The 26,329-nt window shown below is 34.1% G+C and overlaps 1 protein-coding gene and 1 pseudogene across 3 annotated transcripts; one reads left to right on the top strand and one right to left on the bottom strand.

The window, feature by feature from the left end:
* The first annotated feature begins 1,145 nt into the window (after positions 1-1,145).
* On the top strand, positions 1,146-12,464 carry LOC129316749 (probable LRR receptor-like serine/threonine-protein kinase At1g53430; annotated as a pseudogene).
* An 866-nt stretch (positions 12,465-13,330) lies between these two features.
* On the bottom strand, positions 13,331-21,875 carry LOC129315746 (probable LRR receptor-like serine/threonine-protein kinase At1g53430). Of its 3 annotated transcripts, XM_054959751.1 has the most exons (24): positions 21,612-21,875; positions 19,948-20,122; positions 19,235-19,306; positions 19,064-19,132; positions 18,908-18,979; positions 18,750-18,821; positions 18,535-18,606; positions 18,354-18,425; positions 18,176-18,247; positions 18,001-18,075; positions 17,843-17,914; positions 17,576-17,644; positions 17,375-17,440; positions 16,983-17,042; positions 16,853-16,891; positions 16,705-16,751; positions 16,232-16,593; positions 15,657-15,852; positions 15,436-15,570; positions 15,057-15,169; positions 14,773-14,983; positions 14,436-14,673; positions 14,086-14,236; positions 13,331-13,851 (listed from the first exon to the last, which is right to left on the bottom strand). In XM_054959751.1, exons 1-24 carry the CDS (start codon positions 21,727-21,729, stop codon positions 13,453-13,455), a joined length of 3,027 nt encoding a protein of 1,008 aa, XP_054815726.1. In that variant the 5' UTR covers positions 21,730-21,875; the 3' UTR covers positions 13,331-13,452. The 3 variants fall into 3 exon arrangements, with proteins under 3 accessions (XP_054815726.1, XP_054815729.1, XP_054815727.1); XM_054959754.1 differs by lacking the exon at positions 18,535-18,606; XM_054959752.1 differs by lacking the exon at positions 19,235-19,306.
* Between the last annotated feature and the right edge of the window lie 4,454 nt (positions 21,876-26,329).

Genomic DNA, 26,329 nt, shown 5'->3' with positions numbered 1-26,329 from the left:
CCTCTCAAGACTACAACAAGATGCTTATTTTGCTCATGGGAAGAAATGCTCTTTTGGTCTACCTCAGATAGATTTTTTAGGGCATGTCATCTCATCTGGAGAGGTTGCTATGGATCCTTCCAAGATACAAGCTGTGTTGGAATGGCCTAATCCGATTAATGTTATTGAATTGCGGGGATTTCTTGGTCTTACAGGTTATTATAGAAGATTTGTGCATCATTATGGCTAACTTGCTCGTCCATTACATGACCTCACCAAACAGGGTGCTTTTCATTGGTCTTCTTTGGCAGAGCAATCTTTTCATAAACTCAAACATGCATTAATTAATGCACCTGTTCTCCATTTACCAGACTTCAACAAGCCCTTCATCGTAGAATGTGATACTTCAACTTTCGGCATTGGTGCCATCCTTATCCAGGATACTCATCCCGTTGCCTACTTCAGTAAAGGGTTTACATTTTCTAATCGTGTCAAGTCTGCTTATGACAGAGAATTATTAGCTCTCGTATTAGCTCTGCAAAAGTGGCGTCATTATCTCCTTGGTCGCCATTTTGACATCTATACTGACCATTACAGTCTTCAATATCTAATGGATCAACGACTTTCAACTCCGAATCAACAGCGGCTTATAATGAAGTTGTTACCCTTTGATTTTACCATCAAACATAAGAGTGGCTGTAATAATAGTGGTGCTGATGCTCTTTCACACCGACCTCAACATGTTGATTTCATGGCTCTTGCTATTCCACATAGTACAGATTTTGACAACATCGAAGCATGGATTGATCAAGATCCTTCTACTCAACACATTAAAAAATCCATTCTTCAAGACCCTACTGCTGTTCAACATTATGCTTTGGTCAATGGGAAATTGTTTTATGATGGGCGTTTAGTCATTCCTGACATCCTACTCTTAAATCCAAGTTGTTGGCAGATGCACATTCATCTCTTATAGGGGGCATGGAGGATACCTTCGTACTCTCAAACGATTACAAACTCATTTCTTTTTTCCTCAAATGAAGCGAGATGTCAAGCTGCATGTTCAAGATTGCCATGAGTGTTAAATTTCAAAATATCAAACTTTGTCTCCAGCAGGATTACTTTAGCCTATTCCCCCTCCACATCGTATTTGGGAAGATATTTCTATGGACTTTATTGCTGGATTACCTAAGTCATGTGGAATAGATACCATATTTGTTGTGGTTGACCGTTTTAGCAAATACATTCATCTTATTGGTCTCTCTCATCCTTTTACTGCCAAGTCCGTCACTGTCCTTTTTAGTCGTGAAGTGGTCCGACTTCATGGTGTCCCCACTTCTATCATTTCAGATCGCGACCCAGTCTTCCTAAGTAGTTTTTGGCAAGAACTCTTCCGTCTTAGTCACACTCAACTCCGGATGAGTACAGCTTATCACCCATAAAGTGATGGTCAAACAGAAGTGGTCAATCGTTGTGTCGAAACCTATTTACGTTGTTTTGCACATGAACAACCGAAATTATGGAGTAAGTATCTTCCTTGGGCCGAGTACTCTTTCAATACTAGCTTTCATATTGCTACAGGCTTCACTCCATTCGAGATTGTCTATGGTCGTTCTCCTCCACCTATTCTCCCTTATGTGTCTGGTGAAACCAAAGTTGCTGATTTAGAAACTCAACTTTTAGAACGAGATGCCATGTTGCAGATTATTTGGGATAACCTCCTCAAAGCTCAATCCAGAATGAAAGCTCAAGCTGATGCTCACAGACGTGATATTTGCTTCAAGAACGGGGACTTGGTCTATCTAAGAATCTAGCCTTATCGCCAATTTAGTTTAGCTAAGAGAAAGTATGAGAAGCTGTCTCCTCGCTTATTTGGCCCATATCAGATTGTTCGTAAGGTGGGACCTGTTGCTTATGAGTTGCTCCTACCTCCTGATGCCAAAATTCATCCAATTTTTCATGTCTCAATGCTGCGCCCTGCTCATGGCACTCCTTCTTCTTCCACACCACCTCCTTTACCACTTTCAGACGCTTGGGAGCTTCAGTTACAACCTCACAGTGTCCTTTCTCATCGCTAGATTTCATCAGGCAGCTCCAACATCCTTGAAATACTTGTTTCTTGGCTTGGTTGTCCTCAAGATGAATCAACTTGGGAGGAATATGACCTGATTCGGGACCAATTTCCTGATTTCAGCCTTGAGGACAAGGCTGTTTTTAAAGGGGGGATACTGATAGAAGTCCATTATTGGTATATAAAAGACGAAAGAAGGATTTAAATCAAAATATAGCAAGGAAGTTAGTTGATAAGGGAGTTATTCATGCTGAATAACTACTTCTTATGTGCTGTCAGTATTTTAATAGTTGATAAGGGAGTTATTCATGCTGAATAACTACTTCTTATGTGCTGTCAGTATTTTAATATTGCAGTTTATGTTTCTTATCTTAAGAATGTTGAGTTGTCAAGTGTTAGGACGTCAGTTTGTGTGTGCTGTCAAGTTATGGTTGTAACTGCCATTTCATGGTGTTATTTAATTGTAAATTAATTAAGGAATGGATATGCATAATTTCTGACTCTTTATTTAGAGATTCTCCCTCTTGGCTTTATCTAATTTGAACGAGATCCTTGTCCAGATTTAGATAAAGATTAACTTCCATACTTTGTTATTAAGATTTAACAGACTCAGTAGTTCAACTCCGGCAGAATTGGGTGAAATTGCCACTTTGCAGGAGCTGTAAGTTTTGGAGTGAAAGCCAATGTCATTTTGAAATTGAAAAGCAAGAGATGGTTGATACTAGAGCTGAATAAGTTCCTATTGGTGTTATAGGAACCTGGAAGAAAATCAGCTTGGAGGAGATCTTCCTCGAGGGCTTGGACATTCGAGAAACTTGCGAAGATTGTAAATTGGCCTTTGTTCTTCTGCTAATTTTTTTCATTTGCGGCTTTTTCCCCAATAAAGCAATTGCTTGTTAATTAATCGATTTCAATTTCAAATTTTTGCCATTCTCTATTACCTGTATTTGCTACATAATATTTATGTCATTTCATGTTTTTTCGTATACTAATTTAAACACCCCACCCCCACAACAAACTGCAGACTTCTTTCCGCAAATAATTTTACTAGGACAATACCAGAAACATTTGGAAATCTCAAAAACCTTACCGATTTGTGAGTGATATCATGTGGTACAACTGTTCTGTCTTTTTTTTAATATATATATTTTGTATTTGTTTAGGTTCTTGTTACTCACTGAGGTCATTCCTGACACTCTGTAGTGGGATAGATGGAAGCACCTTATTAGGGAAGATACCGAGTTTTATTAGGAATTGGACAGAAATGACTGTTCTGTGAGTATTCTTAATTTAAACATTTCTCTTTGGTGAACAAGAAACTAACTTTATGTTGTTCAATTTTTTTTCCCTCAATTTTTTAGAGTAGTTTTATGTTTTTGTTAGGAATATGCAAGGCACAGGCATGGAGGGTCCAATTCCTTCTACCATATCTTTGTTGACAAATTTGAAAGAATTCTGGGTGCTTATTTTTTTCCCTTTTAAGCATATACGCAATAAAATTTTCTGGCAATTTAATCTTCTACAAAAGATTATTTTCGTTTTATTGAGTAGATATTGTGATATCAGGAGAATATCTGACTTGACTGGAACAACAACTATGACGTTTCCTGATCTTAAGGATTTGAAGAATATGGAAAGACTGTGAGTTGAGAATATTTCTGTTGTTATGCTAATAGCTATATAATCTCTTTGGGTTTCATGTGAAGTGGCTTATATCCTCCTTTTTGTGGCTTTAGGATACTGAGAAATTGCTTGATTACGGGTTGCACTCCAAATGACTTTAGCAAGATGACAAATTTAAAGACTCCGTAAGTTGCATCATATGGGTATTTTATTAGCAAAAGATTGTTGAAATTGTCTTTTCTTTTCTTTTCTGTTGATGCATTTAAGGCTTAAATCATTTTCTACACTTTAGGCTTTTTAGGGTCACTAATTGATTATTGGTCTTGGCTTATTGATTTGTGTCTTAAATACTTTGTTTTCTTGCAGAGACTTGAGCTTTGACAAGTAGGTTGGTCCTATCCCTGATTCATTTAGGGACTTGACAAATTTTAATCACATGTAAGCAAACATTTGCATTTGCTGACAAGAAGAGTAATAGGAAAAAATATCGTTAGAATAATTTCTTGAAAGTTGATTGTTGTCCTCACTGGTTTAATTGAACTTCCTGGAATCATCACGGGGGCTGATATTAATAAAGGATGCAGGTTTTTGACAAACAATCTTCTAAGTGAAGCAATTTTAGGGTGGATGCTAGATCACACGCAAAAAATGTTAGTGCTTATCGTTAATATTTCTCTTCAAAGTCTTGAGTCACTTGTTATACGAACAAAGTGTATGTGAAGAAACTAAACTTTTTAATCTCATGATATTTTTCTCAGTGATTTATCATACAATAATTTTACTGAGGCTTCTGCATCTAGCTGCCAGCTCTTGCAAGTGTAAGCTTCTCTTTATTTATCAATTACAGAAGTACTTTTACTCACCTATGATAATGTTTGATACTGTCTTCTTACTATTATTGATGGACAGGAATTTGGCTTCTAGTCTTCCATCTTTAGCAAGCAATCCGTAAGTTCTTTCTTTGTATACTTGTTTTAAATTTTTAGTTTCAGTTATCTATCTATTCAAATCATTTGTTGAAACTAAACGTTCATCTTGTAGACTTGCTTGTTTGAAGAAGGGCCTACCTTGTGATGGAAAACCAAAGTGTAAGTTGAGACATAGTATATTAATCATGTTTTCATGCTCCGCAAAAAAAGTCATGTTAATTTTTCCTAGCTAACAAGTGATAAGGTTTTTATTATACAGATCATTCATTGTTTATAAACTGTGGAGGAGGTAAGATAGAGTTCGACGGGCATAAATATGAAGCAGATCTCAAACGAGATGGCACTTCATACTTTAATAATCCCAATGACAACTGGGCTTATAGTAGCACAGGAACATACATGTATAATGGGAGTGCAGAATATGTAGCAACAAGTTCACCTTCTTTGCATGTCAATGGCTCAGAATACTACCAAACTGCCCGCCTTAGCCCTCTGTTGCTTAAGTACTATGGCCTATGTATGCTAAAGGGTAATTACAAAGTAAAGCTCCATTTTGCTGAGATAATGTTTTCTGATGATCAGACATTTAGTAGCCTTGGTGCGCGCATATTTGATGTTTCAATTCAAGTGAGTGATGAAGGAACATACTTTTGTATATTGCTTCTATTGCTTATTACAGTTCTAGTATATGTTTTATCTGGTTTTGCTAGAAATCGTATGTTTAAGCTAGAAATTTTGTATTGCATTTTCATAGGATTTTAAATACTTGAAAGATTTTAACATAGAGGAGGCAGCTGGTGGAGTTGGTAAGGGCATCACTAGGGAATTCGATGTTGATGTGAATGATACCGCCTTGGAAATTCATTTATACTGGGCAGGAAAAGGAACTACTGCGATTCCCACTAGAAGTGTATATGGACCTCTAATATCTGCTATCACTGTAACCCCAAGTAAGCATTTTTACTCTATTAACTGCATATTTTCTTATAAACTACTTGATTTCATCAAGTATAAGCATTTATTCTCGGCTGTAGATTTCAAAGTTCCATCAAAAGGGTTGTCAACTGGAGCTATCATTGGAATTGTCATTGCGTCATGCGTATTTCTCACATTGATACTCATTGTCCTCCGAACAAACGGTTTCTATCACATCTTGTTACTAAAGGTGTAACCAATACAAAATATAAAATATACTCACATCCTATAAGCCTTAATTAATCTGAAATTAAACTAAATTATCGATATGTTATTTATAAAGTTCGTAAAGTATTATACATTTTATAAAAATTTTGATAAAATTCCTTGATAATTAGGACCTCCCACAATTTCTATAGTAGCAAAACCTACTAGCCAAGCTAGAAGGAAACTTAGCTCTACACCAGTAAATTTATATTAACAAAATAAAATTAAAACCTAACTATGATATACGTGGAGCATTAAATTTATGATTTTAATATAATATATAATTATATCAAAATGAATGGTCAAAGAGCACTCTCACTATAAAAAAAAACAATACTACCCCTTGATGATCAGCAGAAGGCACAGGATCAACTACAATATTTGAAAGCAAAGAAATTTTTCGGTGAGTAGCATTTCGATCGAGTTTATAAATAATAAGTTAATAAATAAACATAAAAATGTAAAAATAGTAACTAATAATTTAATTTAAACAAATCAAGAAAATAATGAAACACTTGCTTTAATTGACAATAAATGACGAGTTTGCTTAACAGTAAAACGTAAAATCGTGGAACCAACAACAATATTAGAGCCAAATGAGTTTATAAAAAAATTGTAAAATATATAAAATTTCAAGTAATGATGTGATTTTAAAAAAAATTAGCATAAAAATGATAAGTTTTAAGCTCAATCTAGGAAGGCTTTATCAAAACAAATAATAGGCATGAACACACAGTCCACGAGAGTAAGTAACATATCTAGCGTGGCAAGAAGCCATGAAAAAAAGGCGCAAGCATAAAGCTTATGAATAACAGGCGTGGATTATATCCACGAAACTACATCCTCCATTCCATGTGTGTTGGCAGTCACACGGGGCTGACATTTTCAATGCACAACCTGCTAGCTAGATATACCATGACACGTCAAGGGCTAACAGAACTGCTGTTAGCATCTAGTGTTTTGAATTCAGTCCTCTTCATTAAAATCAAGCGTACATGGAGTAGGAATAAAAACTTCAAAATTTTTCACTTTTAAATAAATTTTTCAACAATCATTTTTCATTTCTTATGTTCATCTCCCTATCCTCCATGCATGAATTGTCATATTAAAGAAAATTTTCATATCAAACATAAAATTTATTAAATAAGTTACTTTTGAGATGTAATACTATTTGTCACATACCAACTTCAATCATTACTTGGCAATAGCATAAATCATGGCCAAAATCAAGAAATCATCATTTATAAATCAATTATTATAAAAAAAAATTTGCAAGAATCTTTATATCGCCTATAAAAGAATAATATTAAAATTTAAATAAAAAATTTTATAAACATTTTACTAGAGGTTTATTCGAAATGCTACTCTCTCATCTAAGAGTTTTCGGTAATCTTAAAATTAGACTCCCTCAATATCACGCTTATTTCAGTGATGCCTCAATTTAACCTAGCATTTAAACTAATAACTTTTATATCATTGTGATTTCCCTTCTTCATATAAGCAAGTGAATTAATATTCAAACTCTTCAACGATTCTTTAAATTTTCTCATTAACCCCTCAAACTCTCACTAAATATTCTAATAAATTCTATCAAGTAATTAATAACACTTGGCAGCATTCAATCTTGATCATTAACACAGCTCTTAATCCAAACTTAACAAAATTTTAATTATCATTTAATCTAGTAATTTTCCTTTAGGTGCTATACAAATTTCAATAGGTACAAATTTCAATGGATAGATCAACTTCACAAATTATGTGAAAACATATACTTCCTCAGTAGCATAAATAATTCCTTTAGGCTCTAGTAATGAAAATTAAACAATCTTATTCCCACTAATTTCTTCTTTCAAGCATTCCTACAAGTACTATAAGAACATTCACAGTTAACTAAATTATATGACAAGCATCTAAACAAAATCAACAATTCCCAATATCTAATTTCTTCACAACATTTTCAGCTCAACATAATTAATAAATTAGCCTCCAATAATAACCAAAACAACACCTAAGTCTTCCTACTAATGTCATGACAAAAATATTGAAGAACAGAGCACCATCCCCGACTAGTGAAGGAAAAAGAATAATTCACGTAACTATTGAAATCAAAGGAGAAGAAGGAAGAATCAGTGTTTTGCCTCTACCAAAGTGCAGTAGAAGCTGTCACATTTCAGCTCATGGACCACCGAAAGAGAGAAGAATTTCGCCCAGCTGTTCTTCGAAGAGGGTGAGAAGCAGAAATCACTAACCGAAAAATGAAAAGACTTAAGCTTATAATACACACATACACGGACGTTTAGTAGTTGAGGAGGAAGGATATTGAGATCAAAATTCACACACTCACCACCGATAGCCTCAGAGCAGAGAAGGAAAGGAAATGAGCCGCAATATTTCTCCTTCACCGTGGCATATGGATGAGAGTGGAAAAGGAACAGACGGACGACGGCGAGGAGGAGAGAAAGAACAAAGAACGACAGCCAGGAGGAGAGAAGGAATGAAGAACAATGGCGAGGAGAGAAGGTTGAGAATTCCTGAAGATTTCAAAATTTCTCAATGCTCTGGAGCTTTAATTGCAGAGGATAGAAGAAATATCTAAGTATTAGAAAATTGAGAATATTATCAAAAAGAGCATAAGGAAAATTACAAAAGAGAGCACAACAAAAATTACAAAAAGGGCACAAATTTATCTATAAATTAAAACAAAATAACACTAAACTTTTGCTTAGTAAAATTTGAACCTTAAACCTTTAAGAAAATTACTAGCATAATTTTCACTAACCTACCACTCTCTAGTTGTTATAAAACTAGTTTAAATAAATTCCAATTGAAAGAACTTTTTTTTTCTTTTTGAGTAATTATAGTTTATTTGGCGTGAAAGATCCAAAAGAAATAGGTAACATTGAAGTCTAAAATAAATCATTTTAGCTAACATAATTTAGCTTTTGCCAACAAAAAGGCCATTGCAAACTAAGACAAGGGATAGTGAATATGCCCTGAGAACCAAGACTAAACTAGAAGAAATACCTCGGGAGCCAAGGCTAAAATAGTAGGGGTGATGGAAAGCTGACTAATGCTTATACTATAGGAAATTATACATGTCTTCTTTATGATAGATTGTGAAGAGGGAAAATAAAATTAACCCCTGTTATAACTGTTATCCGGATGAAAAGAAGAACAAAGATGAACAGGAGAAAGGAATATAATCACACCAACATTCTTGACTTTTGAGAATTCAGGTGCTCTCCATTTACTAAGCCAAAGCATTTCTCACCTCTTATTGAATCTATTGCCTCCATCAAAACATCAATCCCTATCCTCCACTCATTCTCTCCTTTTTACCATAGCCCTTACACAAGCCATAACACAGATAAAAGTTTGGCTCGTTATTTTGGGTCCCATTAGTATACTTTGGTAGAGGCTATATAGAACACAAAAGTTCATTAGCTTAAGGCAGTTATGAAGCAACTACAGTTGTTATAATGCTATTCAATGCTTTCACGTAAAACTCTCTCTTCTCTGGTCTTTGAAATAGGCTTTGCATTTATATAGTATGAGTTTTGGTGCCTGACTTATTTTAAGATGGAAATTATTTCACCTTATGATGGACCCCATGGCACGGGTGACATAGCATTAATGACAACGAAGCTTGAGGATGGTAATCATGAACATGGTGACATAGAAGGAACCCAATACTTCCAATCCAACGTACCTAAAGACCCATTACAACATATTGGAGGTCCAATGACAAGAGCCCGAACTAAAGACATGAAGCAAGCCTTGTTCGGTCTTGTACAAGAAGTTCAAGAGCTTGGAGAGCATTGAGGCACTCTTCTCAAGCCCAAAGGAGAGCATCTATACGTGTATAATGTACTTAAGATCCAAACTCATAAAGAGTCAAGCCCAAGAGATGCAGACCTTAGCCCAATGCAAGGAAGACTACAAGTTGAGCCTCTTGCAAGCAAGAAGGCATGAAACCTCAGTGAAGAAGCCAAGGGTGGCGTGATTTTAAATCCTTTATGATCCCTTGATTGTCTCCTAAATTATTTCTTATTTTAATGGTCCTTTAATTTGATTTCCTATTTTGAATCTAGTCAAAGGTTAGAATTAATTATGGTATTAATTTTTAAATTTTGTAATCCCATAATTTTAAGATCACATCTCCTAAATTATGTGGCTGAATATTTTATCATTATTTTATATTATTTCTCCTTTTAGTATTAGGAAATTAGGGTTTTAATTTTAGGAAATATTCTTTTCTATGAGCCTATATAAATTAAGCATGCTCCCTCTTATAAACGGAAAAACAGTTGAATAAAATTATTCATTTTTTTAAGTTTATAACTCTTGTGAGTCTTAATGCTTTGTGGTGGCATCATGTGTGAGAAACAGACGTGATCAAGAGTGTGATCAACTCTTGTGGTATCTTCGAAGGTTGAGGTTCCTAGAGGCAAGTGCTCTAGAGGATCTTCTCCTTGATCATTATCCTATTGTTTACTTCATATCTTTTTTTATTTCTGTCATAAATTTCGTCCCTTTCTTTTTGTTCTTGTATTTTTATTGTGTCTCAGGGTTCTGTCCCTAAACTTGCATGATTCTGCTTTCGCATCTCCTATCACCTTATGTGTGATCTTGCACTATCATTAGCTCAAATTTTTGTTTGTTGGAAATTCTTGCTCTCTGATTTTTGTTTGCTTTCACTAACAGATCTTAAGGGCTTGGATCTTAAAACTGGTATATTCACCTTCAGGGAAATCAAAGCAGCAAACAGCAACTTCAATGCTGATAATAAGATTGGAGCAGGAGGGTTTGGTCCTGTTTACAAGGTTTTACACAATATTACAAGTTCTATCAAATTGCATGCAAGACCAATGGCAATTCCATTCTTGATTAGTTGAAATTCCAATCTTACTTTCATATATCTTTATATCAAATCCAAAAATGTAAGGAATGGCAATTGCCATTCTTGATTAGTTGAAATTCCAATCTTACTTTCATATATCTTTATATCAAATCTAAAAATGCAGGGCATTCTATCAAATGGCACAATAGTTTCAACTAAGCTGCTATTTGCTAAATCAAGGCAGGGGAATCGTGAATTCATAAATGAAATAGGCATGATTTCTGCATTGCAACACCTTGTCTTGTTAAGCTTTAAGGTTATTGTCTTGAAGGAGATGAGTTGCTGCTGATATATGAGTTTATGGATGACAATAGCCTTGCTCGTGCTTTATTTGGTAAGTTGTTAAACTTTTTAGCTTGCTTTGTATAATTCATTATCTTATAACACATACTTGGCTATATCAAATTGTTGTCTTAATTTCCATTACATTCACAATGAAGGCCCGGAAGAATTCCAATTAAAATTGGATTGGCCAACAAGACACAAGATTTGTGTTGGTATTGCTAGAGGTTTAGCTTACCTTCATAAAGAATCAAGATTGAAAATCATTCATAGAGATATCAAGGACACTAACGTGTTGCTTGATGAAGATCTCAACCCTAAGATATCTGATTTTGGCTTGGCAAAGCTTGTTGAAGAGGATAATACACATATAAGCACTCGAATTGCTGGCACTTAGTGAGTTCCTGTGTTTTAACTTCTGTTTTAGGAATTTCATTGATATATATTGTTAGCATAATTGAATTGCAAAGAATTGTGCAACATTTCATATTCAAAATTTCTAATTTATTATGGACTTAACTTTAAGATTTATCTGAATCAATATTCTATAGTTACTGAATAATTATAATGATGTACAGTGGATATATGACACCAGAATATATAATGCATGGTTATTTAACTGATAAAGTAGATATCCATAGTTTTGGAATCATTGCCCTGGAAATTGTTAGTGGGAGGAGCAACACCATTTACTAGACAAAGGAGGAAGCATTCTATCTTCTTGACTGGGTAAAATATCCCCAAGCTTTCCAGTGTCCATTTCAATTTTATTTTTCATGACAATGGATGCAGTGGGTTTTTGGTTGGATGCATGACTTAGCCAAAAAAAACCTTTGAGAGCCATTTCACACTCACCAAAGTATAATAAACTACTATAATTTCCACTTTTAAGATACCCAAACTATTTTTATCAATTTTTTCTTGTTTCTGCAGTGAAAATTTGACCCATTTCTTTCAATGAGATTTTTTTAAAATTCTCATGGATTAAATTTATGATTGCTTCTTACTTAGCTATATTAGAACAGTTCTTCCATTTTGTATTTACTGTATAAGTACAAGACTCTTTATACCTTTCATTCCCTCTTTTAATTTTTGATTCTTTTCAACGACTTGGAATCAAAAGGCTGTCTGTATTTTGATTTTACCAGGCATGTCTCTTGAAAGAAAAAGGGGAATTAATAGAGCTAGTTGATCCTAGGTTGGGCTCAAACTATGACAAAGAGGAAGTAATGGTGATGAACAAAGTGGCCCTACTATGCACCCATTTCACCCCAGCGTTTAGGCCTGCCATTTCTTTCTTGAAGGTAAAAGTGTATTTGAGGAGATAGTTTCAGAGGCAAGTGAGGTATTGGATGAGAAGAAGTTAGAGGTAATGAGGATGCTCTACAAAGAGAGGGAAGAAAATAAGATAACTAGGATTCAAGGATAGAGCACACCAGCAACATCAACATCAGCAACAAATCTCTATCCTCTGCGTTTGGACTCCTCTTCTTACTAAGATTAGATAATCTCTCAATCTGTAAAAACTGCATCTTCTATACTATTACTCTAATTCTCTCGAGTGATCCAACCACACACACACACTCTCTCTTGTGAAGTATTATATATGTCACGTATAGAGCATACACTCATATAGCAGCATTAAGTACAACTGTATAATTCGCAAGGATGATGATGTTTAGAAAGCATTTGTGAAAAGTCAGGGATGCATTGCTGGTGATTAGAATACTTTGGATTTAATTATTTCTAAGATATTGCAGTCAAAGAGAGAGAAATTTAAACAAAACAACTAGTTTTTTTTAAATTCTCATCAAAATATTATTTTTTGAGGATCTAAATTCATAAGTGCAAGTTGAATTCTTTTTATTTTATTGTATTTGGGGATATTACCACTTTCTGTCCAAACTAATTCGAACACCCACTATATGAGACCATTATTACTAAAGGTCGCTTCATGAGTATCTTGAAGATGCTTTTAACACATTTATTTATCACAACTACATATCTTGAAATTCAAACTTGAGATCAAAAATAAATTGATTCAACTCTTTTGATCAGTTAGACAAAGCACTCCTCTGTGTGTGTGACTTGAATTCTATGTCAAGAAGAGAAACACTTGATAACTTGAATTAACACAATATGTGGTTTTATAATTTTTTTTATTCATTTTTCATTTGAATAATTATTTATTAGAGAAAATTAGTGACTTCTAAAGCTTAATTATGTTTTTTCAACAAAAAAATTAATTATGTTTTTAAATTAACATGCTGTTAAAAAAACCCCGATCTTCTACAAGGGAAAAAAAATCCAATCTTAAAATTTAAATGACTACCTCTTTTGTATATCTATATACAAATATTTAAATTTAGTAGTAGGGAAGAATACTTTCTTCCTAAAAAAAATGTAACAATGATATTCGAAAGAGTGATTATTTTATCATAAGAATTATTCATTAAATAATTCTAACTAGCTAGGTTTCCAATCATTTAATCTTCAAGAAGCTTACTAGAAGAAGAACAATCATCTTTACTCGGAAAAGATATTGAGCAGTCAATCCACGGCCCATTCATTGACTTGCCTGTGTGTTCCATACTTCCTTGAGAGATTACAGATGCATGGCTGTCATATGATAGCATCTCAAAGGATTTGAATCTTGCATCCAAATCCTGGCTTGAATCTTTGTGCTTGATTATTGGTGCTTGGATTGGAGTTTTTCCATCAAGCATGCTCACTACAGATGACATGGAGGGTCTGAGGGTGGGAGATGCATTGGTGCACAAGAGAGCCAAGTTGAGCATTTTCATGGCCTCATCTTTAGAGTAGCTTAAACCAAGACGTGGATCCACCAGCTCCAGAAGATTTCCTTGCTCCTGGAGAACATAGGCCTTCAATGGCATGCAAAGATATATCAGTTAAGACTCTAATAAAAGCATCAAAAAAGAAAAAGAAACTGTAATAATAACGTCTTTTTGCTCTTCCAAGTAAATTAAGCTTGACATTTATCTCATTTGATTATGAATATTATTTTAGCAGTGTCTAGCTTTTAAGATGACAAAGGGAGTCAAAGTAATATGCTTCACTTATCAGAAACTTTAGAGCTATAAAAGAATTTAATTTACCCAATCAAGAAGATAAACAAACTCATCCTTTGGTCTGTAACTCGTGTTGCTCTTTCCGCTAACAATTTCTAAAGCAACAACTCCAAAACTGTAAATATCTGCTTTGTCCGTCAAGTAACCCCTCATTGCATATTCAGGAGCTATGTAACCACTGAAAAAAGAAAGTATGCAACGCTCTTTAATTAGTGAGTTTACTAAACAAATATGAAATATTGATAGTTCTAAGTTCGTTTAAACGAGAAAGGCTTAAGTAAATAGCAGATCTTATATCGCAGAGAAAGCAAGTGTATGCTGAAGATAAATTTTTTGTTAATGAGCAATGAAATATAGAATTTAATATGGCATAATACATTGTTCCAGCTATTCGAGTGCTGATATGGGTATTCTCATCGTCATTGAGCTTTGCTAGACCGAAGTCAGAAATCTTGGCATTCATATCCTTATCAAGCAAGATATTAGTTGCCTTAATATCCCTATGTACTATTTTCAATCTTGATTCCTCGTGAAGATATGCCAATCCCCTTGCTATCCCTTGACAAATTTTCACTCTTGTGGGCCAACCCAAGTGTATCCTTTGTTCTTCACGACCTAAAGTAAATAAAACCAAGGAAAAGGAAAATGTTTTAGAGGCCATTTACAATTTGGAATTGGGAATTTACACAAACAGGGTGCCCATGAAGAATTTACCAAAAAGTGCCCGAGCAAGACTATTGTTCTCCATATATTCATATATAAGCAACAACTGATTTCCCTCAATGCAACAACCATAAAGCTTCACAAAATTTGGATGCTGCAAAGCAGATACCATTCCTATTTCATTAATAAATTCACGGTTTCCTTGCTTTGACTTGGAAGAGAGCTGCTTAACAGCGATGACAACACCATCTGATAACACACCCTATCAGAAAGCAACCTAAATTAATATCATAAGCATAAATGGCATACTCTGATATTTAAGAATATCATATTACCTTATACACAGGCCCAAAACCTCCTTCTCCTATCTTATTCTCCGGGTCAAAGTTATTGGTCGCATGCTTAATTTGTCTTAAAGAAAAATAACCTGTCTTAAGATCTAAAAGTTCTGCAATAAGGAACGGGGATTAGTATAAATAAATGAAAGAAGAAAGGTAGAGAGAGCAATAGAATTAAGACAACATAGTTTTAGCCTAGGATGAAGAAACCAAAAAAAGCATTTTTAACAAATTATCACCATTTTCTCTCTTTGAAGATATGCATTTCACTAATGTAATTCATCTGGTTTTTTGAATGCTAGCAAATTTCACCCTTTTATTAGCACAATCTAAATTACAATAGCCAAAGCCAGGTTAATTGGGACTTTAATATTACCTATGTCTTTTGGATCTTTCCCAAGGAAACCCTTCTTTCGGAGAACAATGAGTACCAATACAAAGAAAACACATGATGCAACCACAATTCCAACAATAGCTCCAGTTGACAACCCTTTTGATGGAACTTTGAAGTCTACAACCAAGAATAAATGCTTACATTATTGAATATGAAGGTAGTTTATAAGAAAAGAGAGAGTTAACAATGTGAGAAATACTTACTTGGAGTCACAGTGATAGCAGATATTAGAGGTCCATATACACCTCTCTGGGGAATTGCAGTAGTACCTTTCCCTGCCCAATATAAATGGATCTCCAAGGTGGTATCATTCACATCAACGTTGAATTCCCTAATGATGCCTTTACCAACTCCACCAGCTTCCTTCGCGATGTTGAAATCTTTCAAGTATTTAAAACCCTGTGAGAATGCAATATTGAATTTCTAGCTTCAACAGTTCCCTTTTCCAATAGAACCATATATGACGAGTTATATAAATAACAAGGGTAAACATAACTTTTGATCCCTGTACTTTACTCATATTTTGCTTTTGATCCTTATACTTTTTTTTCTTGTGTTTTGGATCCCTATACTTTTGTTTTTCATTATTTTAAGTCCTTTTAAGGTCCCTATACTTTGCTCAAAGGGACCAAAAATAATGGTAAACAAAAGTGTAGGGAGACCTAAAACACAAAAAAAAAATATAGGGACCAAAAGCAAAACGCGAGTAAAGTACAGAGATTAAAAGTAATGTTTACCCAAATAACAATTAAAAAGAGTATGCTTCTTCATCACTCACTTGAATTGAAACATCAAATATGCGTCTACCAAGGCTGCTAAATGTCTGGTCATCAGAAAACATTATCTCAGCAAAATGGAGTTTTACTTTATAATTACCCTTTAGCATACATAGGCCATAGTACTTAAGCGACAAAGGGCTGAGGCGGGCTGTTTGGTAGTACTCTGAGCCATTCATTTTCAAACTTGGTAGAGTCGCTATATAATCAGCTTTATCATTGTAAATATATGTTCCTGTGCTGCTATAAGCCCAACTGTCTTTTTCTTCAAAGAATGAAGTGCCGTCTTGATTGAGATCTGCTTCATATTCATTCCCCTCATTCTTCATATTGGGCCCCCCACAATTTATGAATAACGAATAATCTACATAATTAAAATACTATCACGTGTTAACTATGAAAAACACTATAGCTTCACTTGACAAAACTCTTATGGTGCATGAAAATATAGTTGAGGAACCAAGTCTCAACTTACATTGAGGTTTTCTTGCACAAGGTAGGCCTTTCTTCAAACAAAAGAGTCTAAAAGATGAATAATTTGTTTTAGCATAAGATTCAATCTGATAGATATGAAACCAAAAATTTAAAAACAAGTATCACATAGTGCATAAGCAACAACTTACGGATTGCTTGCTGAAGACGAGAGGCTAGAAGCCAAGTTCCTGTCCGTCAATGTTAGTAACTAGTCAGTATCAGGCAGCATAAAAGGTGAATTTGAAATGCTTATGTTATTGATAAATAAGAGAATCTTACACTTCCAAGACTTGGCAAGTTGATGTAGAGGCCGCAGTAAAATTGTTGTAAGATAAATCACTGAAAGAAAAATATCATGAGATCAGAAGTTCCATATCTTTTCTAATATGGCAAATTGTAGTTGCATAAAAGGCGATTCTCAGGGGCAGAGCCAAGACTAAAACTGTAGGGAGCCAAATTTTTAAAAATATATAAAGTGTATTTTTAAATATTTATTATAATTATTTTTTAAGAATAATTTTATCATTTGAAAAGTTCATTGGATAATAAATTATATATCATTATATAAAATTGGTGGGGTGGCCAGGCTGGGCCCCCTTACCCCCAACATTTCTCTATCCCTGGTGACTCTAAACCTTGCAAGTAGAGAAATGTTAAAGAAATAGGCTAACATGTTATATTTGTTTTTTAGCACCCATTCTGGAACGGCTCCACTTAGAGAATTGTTTGTAAGAAACCTGCATCCATAATTAATATCAGTTACACTAATAATTCCTGAAAGTTTAAACTAATGAAAACAAATCAATCAACTTTCATGACATTATTGTTGACAGAAAATCTACAGTTTTTAGCAAAGGCAAATATTTGCTTACATGTGATTAAAATTCAAGTTCTCAAATGAGTCGGGAATTGGACCTGTCAACTTGTTAAAACTCAGGTCCCTGCAAGAAAATGAAGTAGTTAAAACACAAATCAGTAAACCATGACTAATAATCAATTAGCTAGCCTGAAAAACCTACATTGAAATAATTGGAGTGCATGGAATGGTGAGAGAAAGCCTTGAATGCATCAAAAAATACCATAGAAAAGAAACTTTCAACAATCTTTAACCAATAAAATACCCATACAAAGCAACTTACAGAGTTTTTAAGGTTTTTATTTCACCAATGTACGTTGGAATGGGACCAGTAACTAAGCAATTTCTTAATACCCTGAAATCAAAGAAAGGAGGAATAAACCACTTCAGAGGAAACCCAAATGAATGATAATGCTCTTGCTCGATGAGTTTTCAACTCACAGCCGTTCCAGACTCTTCAAATTCGTCAGATCAGGAAATGTCATGGTAGTTGATCCAGTCAAATCAGATATTCTCCTAGTATCAAATGGCCTCATCATTAAAAAGAAAATAATCATTTGTTGAAGATTAAATTCCCAAACAATTGTACAGTATATATAGGGGCACAAGCACTCACAACTCTTTCAAATTTGTCAACAACGATATGGTGGAAGGAATTGAGCCTTCCAAGCCTGTGCCCTCCATATCCCTAACAAGACCGTAAAATTCCTTTGAAAAATTGAAAGAACTTGAACATAACATCAATTTAGTTTCATCTCCAACCAGAAAAAACCTTTAACTGAAAGTATACTCACATGTACATAATTTTGGTCCAGTTCCCGATAAAACTTGGTATTTTTCCTGATAAGTTGCTCCCATCTATAGAACTGCAGAAAAAGTTGGGAGCGATCTCAGTATTCGACAAAAGCCTAACCAAGTATGATAGAAACAAGTGAAGAACTAAACTGAACAGTTGCATCACATGATATTACTCACAACGCAGTTAGGTTCTTCAGATTTCCAAAGGTTTCTGGTATTTTTCCGGTAAAATTATTTGCAGAAAGACGTCTATAGATTCATATAAAAACAAAGTTAAGCATCTGAAAGGCAAAATGAAATTACCTGTATATTATGTAGCCCCAGAAGAAAATGAAAAAGAATAAAAATTGAAATGGATTAGCAGGTAGGAAGAAGAACACTGAGCAACTTACAATTTTCGTAAGTCGTTCAAATTTCCAAGACTCTGAGGAAGAGGTCCTCCAAGCTGATTATCTTCTAGGATCCTATAAGCATTAATACAAACTAATTCAGCTCCATTATCAACCATTTTTTCCCTTTTTTTGGATTGACTTTGAATTCCAAAACTTACAAATCCATCAAACTAGCAATTTCACCCAATTCTACGGGAATTGAACCACTAATGCGATTCCCCACAAGGGACCTGAAGCAAATTAAATGTGTAAATGGAGGATTTCAACTTGCAGATACTCAAACATAGCGAATAGAAGACTACATTATAACTTACAGAGTGATAAGAGGGATGCGCCTAAAAGACGTTGGGATTGTGCCATTGAGATAGTTGAGAGAGAAATCACTGCGCAATTAATACAGTAAGTTTCTGTCACTCTTTGACCAATTATGATTATGAATGCAAATAAGCAAAACAAAATAAATAAATTAAGAGATTATAACTTACAGTTCAGTCAGATGGGTGAGATTTCCAAATTCACTGGGTATTTCTCCTGATATATTTTGGCTTTTCAACAGGCTAACAATGACGAATGGTTATATCACTAAACATTGACTAAACTCTAAAAAAAAATTTTGAAACGCGCGCGCGCGCACAAAATTTATAGAAGTCATAGATTTGTCCAATTGTAAAATTTTATGATAGTTTAAAAATGTTAAGACTGGACAAAACATTCTTTAGCTATATATTTCAAATATATTTTATTTGTTCCCAAAATTATGTGTTTGATATAACTACCTAACTGTATTAAATTTGAGTATTGTAAGATCTAATTAGGAATAGCTCTTTCAAAAGTATTTTCTACACCTATACAGGCTTGAACTCTAGACCTCATTGCTTCAGTGGTCATGGTTCCTTTTACTAGACCGACACTAAATAGTTTCAAATTTGAGTCTGTTTAGGTGCAAAAAAGCTCCTTGAAAAATCTAGACCTAACAATTATCAAGTATAACCCACTTAGATAACAATATATACATATATATAAACAAATTGTGTTTGAACCTGGTTTTCATTCAATTGAAATTCTAAGGCTTGGCATATAAGTTTCAAAATCATTCGCTCTCGGCAAAACTTTGAAGTTGAATTACAAACAGCAATATTGATAACCTATTCAATAATGACAACAGTACAAGAAGAATGGTGAGCAGAAGAGGACATACATATTAGTGACATGGCAAACGGTGTCGTTTTGGAAAGTGCAATCGCAAGTGACATTCCTGGTTATTTCAGAGGACGAGGTAAGGAGATTAAATCCAGCTCCTTTGATACAAGATGTTGGCGTGACCTTCCAATTCACGTTGGTGAGTTTATCAGATATTGCCTGTAGAGCCTTCACTGTGATCCCAACACACACATTAATTAGCTTTTGTACTGAATTAATCTACAGCCTCTGTGAGGAGAAAATGATAATCCGCTTTTTATTCTCAAGGCTTACTGCCACTGGCTATAAATATGTCGCATCATGGTCCTCGTTAAATCTTTTTTTTTTTCTTAATAAACTATATATTTTTTTAAAAAAATTCATCCTTTTAGTAATTTTTTCATATTCGGTCAAACTCAACTCAACCGGGCACTTGACTTCCTTGGCCAGTTCAAGCATCAGATCATCCCCAAGCGAGGTTGAGAAGTGAGCTTTTGTCCCCCCCCCCCCCCCAAAAAAAAAAAAAAAAAAAGGAAGGGTTGAGCGATGAGTCGAAAGTTGATGTTAGTGATAATAAAAGAGATTATAACTGCTTCAACAGGTGATGAATTTGAGTATATGTAAATATAAAAAATATTTTTAAAAAAACTATTTCAATTAAACTTGATAAAACGTGAATATGATAAGCTCAATCAATCATACAACCTCAAAGTCAGAGGAACAAAATTGACACCGACACGCACTGTGGACCCCTTTTGTGGAAAGCACAAACAACAATGGTGGCGACTTCCCGACTTCACATGGTGGGACCAACTTATCATGTCCCTCTCCATTGGCATTTCATTGGGATTATATGTGGCATGACATTATGACCCCAACAATAGCACCAACTTTTTGGCCCCAATAATGGTTCTGAGTCTTGCTGAAGATGCCTACTCGCGCGTTTTAATTCACACTGCTTCATTCATTCTCATCTTTAAATAACACTAAAATTAACAGGAGGGTTAATTTATTAATTTTATCTAAAAATGAAAAATGATAAGAGAAGATTTTTTTTAATATTATATCACTAACTTGTTTAAGAAATCATATATAATATTATATATAATAAAAATATATTAAACAAATCTTGACGATGAGTTTAAAGGCTATTCAAAACCACTAAAGCTTGAATTTTCAAGTCTATTTAAACGACTACTTTAAATAAATAGGCTTTTAAATTGGCATCATGCCAAGACTAAAGCCGCCTTAAAAGGACCTAATATATTATCTCCCAAGCTTTGCCTTATTTTTAGTTCAAGCAGGCAGCCATATATTTTTTGAACCTCCCCAAACGATAGAAGAAAATTTTGGATTAGGACGCGTTGCATGCGAGTGCAGAAACAAGCCACTGATCAGCGTTTATTTTGTACACTAAGACAACATTAAAGTTGCAAAACAGTAGTGTTAAGTTGTCTCAGATATAATGAAAACAGTGGAAAGTGATGCAAAAGTCTCAATCGTTTTTTGGAACCAGCTTTCACTAGTAACCAATATCAAAATTGCAGTGTTTGATGTCTTCCAATGATGAAACGTTAGAGAAATCAGAAAGAACTCTACACACACATATCAGGCAACATGTCATGGCGGTGCTGAAAAAAAGAATAGACATGGAAAGCAGGGGACAAAAATGCAAGAAAGTACCTTCGTCTTGGGGTATAACTTGAGCGTTGGATGGGAAATCTGTGAAGAGACAGAGAAGCAGAAATCTGAAGAAGAAGAAAACAGAGACAGCTTTGAAGCTTGACGTCGCAAAGTCCATTAATTACAACACTAGCAAGGTTTGAGGGTGAGTTTAAAGTCTTGGATTCTTCTATTTTTCAGCAGAAACTTTGGGGTTCATAAACACAGCAAAACAGAGCGAAGGGAAAGGGGAAACAACGGTTCATGAAGGGGGCATTATTTGTTGTTTGCCACTTATAAAGGAAGTGATAAGGAAGGCAGAGCCACCATCCGAAAATACGTAGAAACCAGATGGGTAAAGCCGAAAGGTAAGAAAAGAACAGCGAAATGATATTTTGACTCAAAACTCTTTGGATTGAATTCTTTATTTTATTTTATATTACTTAAATAGTTTGGATTGCAATAGAATTTAATCAAAATATTTTTATTTATTTTGTTTTATTTTCTATTTCAATACATACTCTAGATACCATCGTTTTTAGTTTTTTTTTTAAATTTCTTTTATTTTATTTTTGTCCTTTGTTTTTTATCTAGTTTTAATCGGCTCAATTATGTGGCATAGTCATGCATAAAGGAATGATATCAATGTAGAGACCGGAAAAAATTTAATATCTTACCAGGATCTTGGACAAATCGAATAATTATTAAAAGTTAGAAAAATAATTTTATTTGTTAATTTGTTAATGCTTAATTGTTAGAAATCATTTTAAGCAATTAAATTTCTTCCAGAATCTTTCATTGATATTTTCTATAAGATGAAAAAAAATGTTAAAGCATACATTCAAGTATTTAACTTTACACAAGGTTCATTTTAGTTTTTTAATTTTATAAAATATTTTTTCAATCTTTTAATCTAACACTTTTAGTTTTGTCACCAAAATTTTTTTACATTAACCTTTAAAGTATTGACAAAATATTTTAGAATGTTGACATATTAAGTTTAATTTTTTAAAAAAATAATCATTTAAACATTACAATATTAATTTTATAATACTGAAAAGATATTTTATAAAATTAAAAGATTAAATTAAAATCTTATTTAAAATTAGAAAATAAAAATATATTTTAATCAAAAAAATTTAGAAGAAAATAGAGGGTTGAAATAGAATGGCATTGGAGGACTCTTTCCAGGAGATTATTAAATTTAAGGATTTCAAATTATTGAAATTATAATAAATCCACAATTATCATTCTCCCCTGATATTTGTCTTCACTTTTCGTGCACGCTGGGTCGTCGTTTGAACTTTCATTCCATTACCGTGTCCCCACTCCCCACCAATTATCTTTTGACCGTTCATTGGTCATTTTCAAAAGATATCATAGATATGAACTCTTTTTTTTTTTTTTCCCTCCAAAGGCTAGCCAAAGCTAGAGGGGATTATAAGTTACATAAAAAGTAATTCAAAAATCAGAGACATACCCCCACTATAGTCAAGCATCAATAAATGAACACATTCCCTGGGAGGATCAGGAAGTAGCATCAATTCATTTGAGTACTCGTAAGCCATATGAGCCAAAATATCTGCACAAGATAGAGCCTCACATGAGGTATAAAAAAGCTTAAGATCTTTATGATTAGACATCAAATTTTGCACCTCAAATATTTCCTCATAATATGGATAAGTAGTATGAACTCCTTGATAAACATAAGCGATGGCTTTAAGTGAATCAGAATATATAACCGCCTGTTTAAGGTTCAGGCTCAAACTCAATTGTGCACCATACTTTATAGCTATGATTTCTGCAACGGTAATTGGTAAATGGCCCAGCTTACAGAGAAATCTACTTACCCACTTTCCTTTAGAGTTTTGAACTAGTCCACCACATGCTGAACAAAGTTGGGATTGAAGCGTAGAAGCATCAACATCTATTTTAAGTGTCCCATGTGGTGGTGGAATCCATTTGTATCCATGCAATTCATTGGTAGTACCATGCGACAAATTGAGGGTCTATAAATCTCTCTCCTCCATTAGTTTCCTTCTGCAAGCATGCAAGACATTCCCTGTGTTGTATTGTGTTCCTTCAAAAATTGCCTTACATTTATGCGTCCACAATGACTAATAAACTTGACCAAAGACTTTCACCCATGGCCATTTTTGGACTTGTCTACCACCAATATGATGCTTAGTATTCCAGTCTATCCATTCCTGCAAGCTGCATGAGAAAAAGTGGTCATGAAAAATAGGATTTATAATTTTCTTCCATGTGTTTTTTGCTCTCATGCAATCTCTCAAAATGTGTATAGTGCTCTCCTCACTGCCACATTAGAAAGGACAATTTGGATCCGAAGTCAGCCCTCTCTTTGCTCTCAAAAGGTTACCAGGAATTCTCTCATGTAGAACCTACCAAAAGAAGAATTTTACTTTTTTCGATAAATCCCATTTCCACAGATATTTCTAAACCAAACTTCGACTAGTAGCCATATTTCCAACTAGGAAGTTATAAGCAGACTTGACTGTGAAGTTACCATCACCACTAGCTCTCCACCAGAACACATCCTCAAGTATGCTAAGATAAGGTTGGACGGTAGATATATGGTTAACTATATCCATAGAGAAGAATTTGAGTAAGAACTCTCTATTCCAAGCGCCTGAAGGAAGAATAAAATCACACACCTTAACATGTAGGTTGAGATGATGATCCCTTCTTGAAACATAGGTAATCAACGGTTAATGATCCCACCAAAAGCTTGTTGTAGTACCATTCTTAACTTTTCTTCTGACCCCTTGCATGAAGATTTCCCAAACTTTACAGATACTATTCCATGTATGAGACGCTGATCATTTTTTCATCACCGTTGGGTATTTACCTATAACAGTCACACCCCCCCGAGCCCACTGCTGCGAGTGGTGGATTGGGCCGTGCCACCTCACGGCAACCACCAGCCGGCTTTCCCCCTGGTAGTTCAGGGGTTATTCCCCGCACCCACTGCGCTAAGGGAGCCTTCCCAGGTTCGATCCTCCAACCTCTCCTACATAGCGAAGTTGAGGCTGAACCTGGTACCATTGAGTCAAGGTGCGGGGAATAACTCCTAAACTACCAGGAGGAAAGCCGGCTGGGTTGCCGTGAGGTGGTTACGGCCCAGTCCACCACTCGCAGCAGTGGGCTCGGGGGGTGTGACTGTTACATAAAAGGCGCCTTTTATGTAACAGTCACACCCCCCCGAGCCCACTGCTGCGAGTGGTGGACTGGGCCGTAACCATCTCACGGCAACCCAGCCGGCTTTCCCCATGGTAGTACATGGGTTATTCCCCGCACCCACTGCGCTAAGGGAGCCTTCCCAGGTTCGATCCTCCAACCTCTCCTACATAGCGAAGTTGAGGCTGAACCTGGTACCATTGAGTCAAAGTCGGCTGGTGGTTGCCGTGAGGTGGCACGGCCCAGTCCACCACTCGCAGCAGTGGGCTCGGGGGGGTGTGACTGTTACATTACTCATTCCACATTGATACTTTTCCTTTAAGCATTGCACCCACAAACACTCAGACTTAGTGAGTAGAGCCCAACAGAGTTTCATAATGAAGGCTCTGTTCTGGGTATGAAGATCTTTTATGCCAAGCCCTCCCATGTGCTTGTGTTCTTTTGCTTTGCTCCATGAGATTAGATGAAGCTTTCTTCGATCTTCTCTGTTAGTCCAAAGAAACTTCCTACAATATTTTTCAATCTCCATCAAAATACCTTTGGACTCTATCTCTCTCTACGTATGCACAATATAAAAAATTAATAATTTATTTTTTATAATTTTAATTAAATTATAATTTAATTTTTTAACTTTGATTCATTATAATTCAATTAAAAAAATTTTAATTTAGTGATAAATCAATTCTTAAACTTTACTTTTTGTAATTTAGCCTATAAAATTTTAACTTTTTAAATATTAATCCTTATATTTAAAAAAATTATAAAAATTAAACATATTTTAAAATTTTAATATTTATAAAGATTAAAAATATTTAGTAATTTAAAATATTGGTAATAAATTTTAAAATATTTCTAACCTTTATAATTTTATTTTTTAAAATATAGAAATCAATATTTAAGATGTTAAAATTTCAGCGATTAAATTACAAGAGATAACTGTCAAAATTTTAAAATTAAATTATAATTAAATTAAAACTATAAAAATAAAATGATTATTTTTTTTAAAATATTATATCAGCGCAAGTCAAATAATACTATACTATAACGTCTGAAAAATAAGTCCTACAATTATATATTATAAATATCACGACCTGTTAGATTAATTTTCATATCACATATAAATACAAAATAAAGTCACATGTTATTTATAAATTATAAAATATAAAATGTGAGGCTTACCTCAAGCTTCCTAAACACAAAATTCTTACATTATTAGTTCGGGATTTCACCAACTGTAGCTTTATTTTTTGAACAGAGTACACACAGACTCTATTTTTTTAGGTGGGATCACAAAAAATATAAGATAGTTTTAATTTTTTTAACGTGTAATTAATAATTTTTTTCTAAAAATACTTTAATTAATAAAGAAATCACTCATTTATTTACCTTTAAATAAGATACCTTATTAAATAAAGGGAAATATAAAAAATAATATTAATTTAAATATAATTAATTTTTTAAAAATGTAAGTTGGTTAAAAATATAATGGAAGGAGTATATATTTTTAAATATAAAAAATTTAAAAGATTGATATTTTAAAT

This window comes from Prosopis cineraria, unplaced genomic scaffold (assembly GCF_029017545.1).
Source record: "Prosopis cineraria cultivar Desert tree isolate PC_DT_omini unplaced genomic scaffold, ASM2901754v1 PC7, whole genome shotgun sequence".
In the NCBI taxonomy this organism is placed as follows: domain Eukaryota; kingdom Viridiplantae; phylum Streptophyta; class Magnoliopsida; order Fabales; family Fabaceae; genus Prosopis; species Prosopis cineraria.
Note: the sequence above shows the minus strand (reverse complement) of the source record. Positions and strands in the feature narration are given on the sequence as shown.

Excerpts from the sequence above, each read along its gene's own strand:
- LOC129315746 (XM_054959751.1), bottom strand. The coding sequence starts at position 21,729 with ATGGACTTTGCGACGTCAAGCTTCAAAGCTGTCTCTGTTTTCTTCTTC. Across the intron at positions 19,133-19,234 it reads CTCACCCATCTGACTGAACT|TGATTTCTCTCTCAACTATC; the intron begins GTAAGTTATAAT and ends TTAATTGCGCAG. Across the intron at positions 14,984-15,056 it reads GTTTTGGGCCTGTGTATAAG|GGTGTGTTATCAGATGGTGT; the intron begins GTAATATGATAT and ends GCTTTCTGATAG.